The 10,806-nt window shown below is 30.4% G+C and overlaps 1 protein-coding gene across 1 annotated transcript; it reads right to left on the reverse strand.

The window, feature by feature from the left end:
• Nucleotides 1–4,932: 4,932 nt before the first annotated feature.
• On the reverse strand, nt 4,933–10,106 carry LOC145635825 (acetylajmalan esterase 2-like). Its single transcript, XM_081687189.1, has 6 exons — nt 9,845–10,106; nt 7,352–7,518; nt 6,755–6,970; nt 6,245–6,393; nt 5,830–6,103; nt 4,933–5,414 (listed from the first exon to the last, which is right to left on the reverse strand). Exons 1-6 carry the CDS (start codon nt 10,030–10,032, stop codon nt 5,191–5,193), a joined length of 1,218 nt encoding a protein of 405 aa, XP_081543315.1. The 5' UTR covers nt 10,033–10,106; the 3' UTR covers nt 4,933–5,190.
• Nucleotides 10,107–10,806: the final 700 nt, after the last annotated feature.

A 10,806-nucleotide genomic window follows, 5' to 3' on the forward strand; every position in this document is an offset into this window, starting at 1 on the left:
ATATATAATATTTATAAATTAATATCTGACCATTATTATATAAATTCTGACAATTAAGAACTTTATTTTTTTTCTGTTTGTGTGACTAGACTCATGTGAGTCTGTTCTACACAATACTTTTTCTTAAATACTTGTTCAATTTCTCCCTGTGTAGAGTTTTAGGTGAAATTAGACAAAGTAATAAAATATGGAGGTAGTGGGGTAAGGTGGAAATAAAAAACTGTAAAAAGTTTAAGTAGTTAAGAGAATTGGAAGTGAGAGAATATGAAATATATAAAATATGGTTTATGTTGGGTCCACTAGTTGAGATAAATGAATTAAATATTGTAAAAACTTTTCAAACAAGGATGTGGAGCAAGTATTTAAAAATGGCCGAAAATGAAAAGTGGAGCAGTATTTAAAAGCAGAGGGAGTATTACCATTGTGCATTTGCGCACACTTTCTCTATTTTTAATTACTTGCCTTGTTTCTCCATGTGCGGAGGTTCATGAGAAATTAGAGAAGTAATAAAATATGAAAGTAGTGGGGTTAGTAGATGAATAAAAAATTGTAAATAGCGAAAGCACTTGAGAGAATTGGAGGATAAATAAATAAAATGATTTATGCTAGGTTCACAAGTTGAGAGAAATGAATTAAAGATTGTAAAAGATTTCCAAATAAGGTAATTAAGCAAATAATTAAAAGCAATCGAAAATAAAAAATGGAACAAGTAATTAATTAAAAACGGAGAGAGTAAGTGTTTATGGATTTAATTTATGGTGCAAATATCTTTATATTATGCGTTATAATATATTGTATTTTTTTAGGATCATGGAGTGGAGGGGAAAAAAAATTTAAATTAGTTGCAATATTTTTATAAATAGCATTTTTAGTAATCCCTGACCAATTGGATGACCCGTGATTGACCAGTACTGAATAATCCTGACAAAGTAACTCCGGTCACACCGTCGTGTCATCATGAAAATTTGTGTTTTATAATTTTTTTTTTTATCTTTTTATAAAAAAATTCTTATTTTAAAAGAGTGATTCACTAAGTACTTTTGGGGAAAAAACGCACACATAATTAAAATCACACTCACATATTACTTTCTCAAAAAAAAGAAAAGAAAAAAAAAAAAAAAAAAAAAAAAAAACTCACATCTCTCTCTATATATATATGAACCATAAAAACATAGAAATTAGTCATAGATCCTATATGAAACTATAAATAATTGAGATGAATCTAACAAGACCCTATATGAACCATAAAAACATAGAAATTAGTCAAAATAGAGTATGTGATTAGTGCATAATTGTATATGTCAAAGTGTTTTTTTTTTTTTTTTTTTTTTGAAGGAATATGTCAAAGTGTTAAGTAAAACTGGAAATTATGTAGTTATTATACATGAGGCTCTCGTGAGAATTAATCTTATGTGAGAACACTTTTTATGTTCTAAATTTTTACTCGTATGTTCTAAATTTTAAATTTGTTGTTCTAAACTTTTTCCCAGATATCCTAAATTAAATCAGATGTTCTAAATTAGTACTCACATATTCTAAACCATAAATTAGTTAAGTTAGATGTTATAAATTTCGAATGACTTATTCTGAAATTTTAACTTATATGTTCTAAATTTTAAAACGTGTGTGTGTTATAAGATTTTTAGTTATATGTTCTAAATTCAAAAGCATATGTTCCAATTTTTACTCACATGTTCTATAGTTTTACTTATATGTTCAATATTTTTACTCCCATTTTCTATATTTTATACCAAGTGTTCTAAATTTTTTATTCACATGTTCCAAATTTTAAATCAGATGTTCTAAATTTTAATCATATGTTCTAAATTTCATAAAGCAATTTTTTTTTTTTTTACTCACATATTCTAATTCTTGAATAAGATGTTTTAAATTATTGCTCACACACATGTTCAAAATTATTAGTCATATGTTTTAAAATATAGAGTAAATTTTAAAACGTGTGTGTGTTATAAGATTTTTAGTTATATGTTCTAAATTCGAAAGCATATGTTCCAATTTTTACTCACATGTTCTATATTCAAAATTTCAAATAATGCATTGATAAGCGTGAAATGAGAATTGTTGCAATTTGATTAGAAAAGTGTAAAACGAAGGAAGTTCGTTTTTAATAATATCGGATTTTTTTTCTTAATTAACTAGTGATTAACATTATGTATTGGCAAGCGTTAATTGAAAAGTGTTGCAATTGTAATAAATTGGAGGAAATACCTCCTTTGTTTCTTAATAGTTGCATCAAATTGACTTTTTGCGATCAATTATTCCTATATCAACTTTACCTATGTTTTGATACTAATATATATAGATAAATGTAATCGGTTTAATGGTTGTTGAGTTAATCTCAATATATAATTTTTCAATAGTTATTAAAGCATACTTATTAAATATATGATGGTCAAAATAATGCGTAGCCATATGTGATATGTATATAGTTAAACTGATGCAACTATCAAGAAACGGAGAAGGATAAAACTAGGAAATCAACTATTTTCAATAAGAGCAATGTGACTAATCTATGGCAATGTTTTTCCTTTTTGAAAGACAAACAAGGCTATAGAAATCAAACCGATAAGAAAGTAATTATTATTTTTTTGTTAATGATTTTTAAAATAAAAATGATTGGTTTAAGAAAGAGTTTTTAAATTTTGTTAAACACAATTTATATGATCAATGCGTAATCGATCGAATATGAAATTTGCTAACGTAAGTATGTAACCAAACAAGTTAGAAGTTTATTGGTGAAGAAGTGAAGATACACCATATAATTCAACGCCAAACTTGAGAGAATTGAATCATGTAGTCATAGATCTTGCCCAAAATCTTATTGACTTGTACTCATAATTTATATTTTCAAGTACTCTAATTTAGGATCTGTTCTGATTTACTAAACTGAAGTTATTGGAGCTGAATTGAACTTATTGGAGCTGAATTGAACTGAACTAAATATTTTATGAGAGAAGGAATGAAATTAAGAACTGAATTGAACTTATTATAGCTGAAGTGAACTGAACTGAAAATAAGCTGAAGAGATCAATATGCCTTAGGGCCTGTTCTCATTGACTGAAATTAGCTGAACTGAACTGAACTGAACTGAACTGAGCTGAACTGAACTGAACTGAACTGAACTTAGTAATTAGTGATTTTTAACTACGGATTAGTGATCTTTGATTATTTATTGATTATTTATTACTATACATATGTGTATATACATATGTACATATTAAAATAATTATGATAAATATACTTTATAATTATAATATTTATGGAAAATATATTATAAACATGAAACCCCAAAACATTTTAAACACATATACTATATAATTTAAAAATAAAATAGTATTATGACAAAAGAACACAAAACACTTTGTTGTTTATTTTTTTTTTTAAAAAACTAAAAAATAAAAAATAAAAAAAAATAAAATTACGTTTTCAGTTGCAAATAATCGTTGCTTGTTGTACTCTACACAACTTTATCCGTTTACATGAACTAGGGATTCCATTCACGCACCAAGTTGAAGTCATGGAGCGAAGAAAAGATCATACTATGTACGATCCTAACAGAAAAGCGGCTATGGATATTTTACGACAAGAAATAACTGATCAGATATGGGAGTCAGTTCAGAGGAATGTCGAGGTAATGGAGGAGCTTGGTGGACAAGAAGAAGACGAAGAACTAACTGATTATGAAAATTAGTTTAAGTTGTGTAGTGCTCTAATTTTCTCAATGAGTTTAACAGTAGAAATGTGTATCAAAAAAATATAACCATTTGAACAATAAATTGTATCAATATTATCGTCGTTGTAATAAGAGCTTAAAAGAATAAAATTTAGCTTTATATCATTAGCTATATCATTAGACATAAACTGAACTGAACTGAACTGAACTGAATTGAATTGAATTTCAACGTATGAGAACAGACCCTTAGTCCATCAACATCATTCTAACTAAGAAAGCAATTAACAAGGTTGGACTTTTAGCTAATTTGAAAATTGACCTTTGCTACAAGTTAGTTCAAAATTGTTGGGGATTTTGTGTTTAACAAGGGTCACAAAGAAAGCAAACAAAATAAACCGGTAAAATTTTCGAGGCGTGAACGGAATCACTTTCCCAAAAGTATAATTCAGACCCTATACTACAACCGGGTTTCACGGAAATTTACTTAGGAGATACAACGAAGAACAATTGCAATCACAAGTAGGAGGATTACAATTCAATGTAGATAAGCCCTTGGATTTATGATGATGATAATAAGTTGCAAAAAGGTTTCAAGAAAAATAAATTTCTGATTATTTTTCTCAAGTTCTCTCCAACATATGTTCTTTGAACATATATATATTAAAGCAAAAACATCCCAACAGCCACGAATGTAACTGTCAAAAGCCAAGCAAAACTGTCAGAAAACTGACAGCCTCAAACGTCCTCCCTGACTCGCGCACCCGATCGGGCCTGCCGCAGCCCGATCGGGCTAACTGGAACGTCAGAATTTATCTTCCTCTCGCGCCCGATCGGGCCGGCCACCGCCCGACCGGGCGGCAGAGATGATTCCAGAACCGACCCTCGCGCCCGATCGGGCGAGCACCACCCAGATCGGGCGGTGAACCGGGCCAGCAGCTATTACTTCTCTAAACCGTGAAGTCTTCTGCCTTCTTTCAACCTTTTTACCAAGGTTAATTAATCTTGTTATTTGCTTTAATAATCTTGTTTAATTAATCTACAACACCATATCCTAAGTAAATTAATTAATTACATGAATTTTGTCTCCAATTCTCAAAATAATTCAACAAAAAACTCACCAACTTCGCTAGAAAAAGTCATGCCAGAGTAGAACATAAAGCAACCAGGCCACATGTGCAGCAAATCATCATATTATTCAAAGGGGGAAAAGCACACTTTGGCATGCTACACAAGATTCATAATTAGAAAGTGTTAGTTAAATAGCCATTTAGTTGGTTATACACTTGTATGTACAGAAATATGTCTATTATCATTACATAATTGTTACAATCAACTCATGTACAATATATATTCATATAATTCAATTCCAAAACCCCAATTTTCTTTTTAACAATTTTGAAAGGGTTTCAGTACAAGTGTATAGAAAACCTTCTATATTCGAGGACCACGATTCACTCTTTTAAAAGCATAACTTACAAGATTTGACATATAGTAATTCAAGTTGTAGAGGAAATGATGGAATACAGATTATGTTTTACCAACCATTTTGCCATAAGTTGATAAGCATGTTGAGTCAAATGTATTCCATCCCAAAAGATGCTTTGATTAGGATGTTCACATGCAACAACCCCATCACTTCCACACATTCTCTTCATATCAAAATTGAACTCGTTGTTGCCAATACCACAACATACCCTTTGAGTTGCATCTTTATCAAAACCTACACAAAAAACAATAATAATATGCTTGAAAAATAATAGCAATTTACATGCAAATTTGTAAATTAAAGAATGTGACAATATATGCCATTGATAATATAATCCTAGGTTTTTTTTTTTTTTTTTTTTTTTTTCTATATATTTTTTTCACCGACCCCTTAATTTTAATACCACTCAGAAGAGATAAAACTTTAAAGGAAAGGTTCAGCAATGAAACTTCATTACCATGAACATTAGAGTGTACTTAATCTACAAAATTACAACTTACACCTAAGTTCATTCCGTTATTGTTAGTAATTATCAACAATCAAACATGCAATTAATGAAATCTCTTTATTTTTTTTTTTATATTCTATTTTTAAATATCATCATATATAATACAAAGTGATTCAATTTATAAGAAGCACATAAACTTACCTATTGAAATTGCATGCTTGAGAATTTCATTGAAAGCTGAGAAATAGTCTGCGTACACAATTGTGACATGAGGGTGATCTTTCTGAAGTTCTCGAATAGCTTGTTGCAATTTTTTGTTATGAAATTTTGCAAACTGATTAAAGGTTTTTAGACATTGAAGTTCATTATACTTTCTTGAGTCATTTGTTTTATACAATGCACGATAAATAGCCAAGCAACCTATTGGGAAATTTCCGGGGACAATTATTCGAATGGCACCAAGATTAATAACTTCCTGCATGAACAACACAAATTAACATATTTCAAAAAAAAAAAAAAAAATATAAAAAAAATAACACATGACATTTACAATTAATTAGTAATTGTTAACATCTCTATGAATTAAAATTTCTAAAAGGTTTGAGGAGTTATTCACCTTGACACTATTTTTTATAACTTGAACAACTTCGGGCACCGTTTGATACCCTTTTGAAAAATCTTCTTTTTGAAAGAATGCCCAATTATAGTCATTTCCTCCAATTTCGCCCATCATAATTAGTGAATTTGCAAGTTTTTCTTTGCATTCTGTATAAAATATAGAATTAAGCAATAACATTAAGAGTTTTACGCTTGTCAATGCATATTTTATATTTTAAAAGTTTGTAACAAGACTAAATAAACAATTCAGACCGTTCAAAAAAAAAAATAAACAATTCAGATTTCATATGACTATAATATATAATTCTAAATGTTGCAAATAAATATTTTCTTTAAAAAAAGTGAATATATTTTCATTGTTTCAACACACCGGCCTACACACAAGCAAGAACGTAACTCTTTATTCTTTGAAAATATAATAATTTATGCAACAAAACTATGTAAGTTTTATGAAAAAAATTCATAAGTGAGACTATGGTATGGGGTAAGTACGTTTAACATTATGTACCTGATTCAGTAGAACAAACAGATTTAAGATGAGACTTGAACCAATCGAGTTGCACAAGTAAAGAACTATTTGTAACATTTGATGTAGCAATATTTTTCATTGCAAAAGTTGAAGTGTTGAGTGCAGGAGCTCCAGCAACAGCAAAGTTTACTCCATGACTAAAATTACCGTCTTTTTTAAGGTATGGATCGAGGAATGGCATGTTCAAGAACTTGGCTGCATCGATTAGAACCAATAAACAATAGTAACAAGTAAGAATTGAAAACTCGTGGAGGAAAAAAGAAACGAGAGTGTATGATTTCATGTCACACTAATCTTTTTTCAAAATATATTGCGCCAATTTAACTTAATTAGTGATGGCTTTGGTAGCATGTTAATACTCGTTGTGCAATAGTTAGGAGGATCATTCAATGCTACTCCTAACTATTGCACGAGTACTAATTAACCTTGTTACTTGTATGTTATTATAATCAAATGGTTTTAATCCTATGAATATGGAAAAATAAAAACAAAAAACCCCTTAAAATAATTCAAAATCTTATACGAAGTATATATATACGAGTAGTTGAAAATTGAGATCAAGTAAAGCGAGCTTACTTAAATAGTCAATCATAAGAAGTCCATCAGAAGGACGACCCGTTGGTGTACGGAAGAAAGTTAGCCCATATGGTAGCTTTGCATACTTGAAAAGAGGATTTTCATGTATCAAATTTCCCGTATCAGAAATCGAATCTCCGAACTGATAAATGGCTTTGATAGATGTTCTTTAAAATGCAAGGATTACATTAATAATGTCATCAAAAAAATCAAAACAACAATCAATAGTATAATCAACAACTTTATGAAGTTTTAAATTTACCACATCATTATTATTTAAATTATGTGATAATTAAATTGGTAACAAATTCAACCGTACACACTTGGCACATATTCTATATGGAGTACAATTTTTTGTAGGGTAATGCATGATATATGTAGCCCTTTAGGACTAAATATAAACATTAAATGTACTTTTTAAAATGAAATTAGTTGGGAATTTATAGCAAAATTATACATAAATAAGTGTAATTAAATAATCTACTATTAATATTACGTATTTCCTTTTTGGGAAATTCTCAATGGTAGCCTCATGTTTTTGCTTTTTCTCAATGGTAGCCAACTTTTTTTTAGATTCTCAATGGTAGCCTCCAACTATTTAAAAGTTGCAACCGTAACCTTAATAATGGTTTTTTGTTAAATTTCTGTTAAAACTAACTTTATTATAAATATTTTTTTTTTATATTTATTTTTATTATAAATGTAAACCAAGGTTAACTTAATTTTTATTATATATAAAAAAACAAGGTTAACTTTTTTAAAAAATATATAATAAAAAAACCACCCCGGCCTCCTCACACCACCGTCTCCCCCTCCCTTATCGTATGCCGGTGCCTGGCCAAACTTAGCCCGCTAGCGGCCGTCCAACCCTCACCGGAAATTCTGTCCCAACACCACAACAACCACCACCCCGAGACCCCACCCATCCCTTCCACGTTTCCACCCCTTTCCCCAAAACCTGAACTGTCTCTCCCATTCCCCCAAACTTGATCAAAAACTAGGGAGAGAGCCTCAGATTCGAGAAATTGAACGTCTTAATTTGAATTTACAATCCGTTTTCAATTTCGAAATTAGTATTAAGATTTTCAAATTAATAAGTGCGCGACTTGTGGTGGGTGAAGGGGGAAGGGGGTTGAGCCGTCGAGGCTCATAGTTTGGGGAAATGAAGGGTGGTAAGCTGGCAGCCATGAAGGGAAGGAGAGAGCGAGAAACGGGTTTGTTGATCTTGAAGTTGCCGGAGATTTTGTGGCGAGGTAGCGGCGGTGTGTAGCTAACATTAGAAATGGGGTTGCAGATCTCGAAGTTGAAGGGATGGAAATGGTTTGTTGGTGAGTTTCCAATGGTAGAAAGGGGTTTGGAGGAAGAGAATTGTGTGGGTGTGGCATGTGGCTGCCATGACCATCTCCTCAAAGGAGATACAGTGAGAAGGAGGGGGAGAGGGTGGCTGGGATGGTGGGTATTTGGGGGAAAGATCGTGACAACCATGAAGTGAAGGAGAGAGAAAAAAATTAAACATAGTTAAATGATTTTTTTTTTTTTTTTTTAATTTTAAGAAAACATGGTTAAATGCTCTAACTCTAGTTACATTTAACAACTACTTAACCTTTTTAAGTTAATAAGGTTACGGTTGCAACTTTTAAAAAGTTGAGGGTTACCATTGAGAACCAAAAAAAAAGTAGGCTACCATTGAGGAAAAGCAAAAACATGAGGCTACCATTGAGAATTTCCCTTCCTTTTTTAACTTCATATATATTTACTGTATCATTTTTTTTAATGTAAAATATAAGGAGTAAAATTCATCCTTATTTATTCCTTTGTACGTTTCCCTTCCTTTGTACGAAGTACAATTCATCTACTTGTGTTAAAAAAAAAAAACACTATACGAAGTACAATTCATCTATTTGTGTTAAAAAAAATAAATTACAATTCATCTTTATTTATTCCTTTTTACGTTTTTCAATCATCAATAAAGTATATGAAGTATGATTCATCTTTATTTATTCCTTTGTAAGTTTTTTCAACAATCATTTATCGCTTGCTTTTTATATACGGAGACATGGAGTATATTTTTTTTAAAAAAAATTTAAATAATCTCCAATTTAATTAATTTTTTTCGTCATCATATCCAACCTATATACCACGTATGTACGTTTTTTTTTCGACACAATACTACGTACGAATATAGGTTGCATCATTTACTACGTATTAAAATGACGTAAAATATGCCATAAATTTTTTCTAAAACTTGAGGCAATTGCAAGATATCTTAACATGTATCATGGTATGATGGTATCACCCGAGACAAAATTATTTTTCGTTTGTTATTAAATTAAATAAATACAAATATGTCACCGTTGATTAAAAAAAGGACAATTTATCGTATACTACAAAGTATGAAGTACTCCGTATATATGTTCAATTTCTCAATAATTAAACTAAAAACACGCAAAAATAATTACTTGTATAGTTGTATCTAACAAGAGAAATAAGAACCTGGGGAAAATGGAAGCATCATCAAGATCATAGATATCATCAACGGTGGAGAAAGCATCAGAGGATTGAAACTCTCGTGGACCGTCCGATACAATTCTGATAGGATTGTTTTCGGTGAAGGTGGATGAGGATACCACTGCGAAGCAGAGGATCAAGGCTGCTACTAAGGAGAACATTTGAGCACCCATTTTTTATTTTTTGGGAGAAGATATATATATATAAAGCATATGTTAGTTTTAAAAATGGAGTAATATATAATTAAATAAATAGACGTACTATTTAAAAGAAGTTGAACAAATTATGAATTAATAATAAAAGGAAAATTTTCCAAAGTTTCCAACCATAAGTTTTAATTGGTGGGGACATGGGAATATATTGGATGAGTTGAGACGTCACAAACAAATACGGATTACAAATAATAGTGAGTATGTAAGTTTGGACAAAAAATTCAATTTCTTATTATAAGGGTTGGTGCTCAGGAATGGTTAGAAATGATTTGATATTTTGATGGCTTTGAAAATTTGAATATCTTCAGCATTAATTGTAGTCTAACATGATAAACATGATAAAATGTTAAGTATTTTTTGTCCATATATACTCGTTTGGTCCCATATCATTATCGTTTTTTTTTGGAATTTAATTGCTGCCTGAGATATCTAACCTTTCACAAATTTTTGTATGTGGCTGGCCACAAATTTTTAAATAAGGCTATACATACAATTGTTGTATGTGGTCGGCCACACGGTGTGGCCAGCCATAATTTTTATTTTTTTAAAATACCACAACTCTTCTCTCTTCTTTTTTTCTTAGCTTCTTCTCAAGCCAAACCACACATCACCAACAACCATATCTCAACTCCACCCTTTTTCTCTCTCCTCTTTTCTTAGTTTCTTCTTCAAGCAAAACCACATATCACCAACAACCATATCTCTACTCTACCCATTTTCTCTCTCCTCTTTGCT

This window comes from Chenopodium album, chromosome 6, assembly GCF_948465745.1.
Source record: "Chenopodium album chromosome 6, dcCheAlbu1.1, whole genome shotgun sequence".
In the NCBI taxonomy this organism is placed as follows: Eukaryota; Viridiplantae; Streptophyta; class Magnoliopsida; order Caryophyllales; family Amaranthaceae; genus Chenopodium; species Chenopodium album.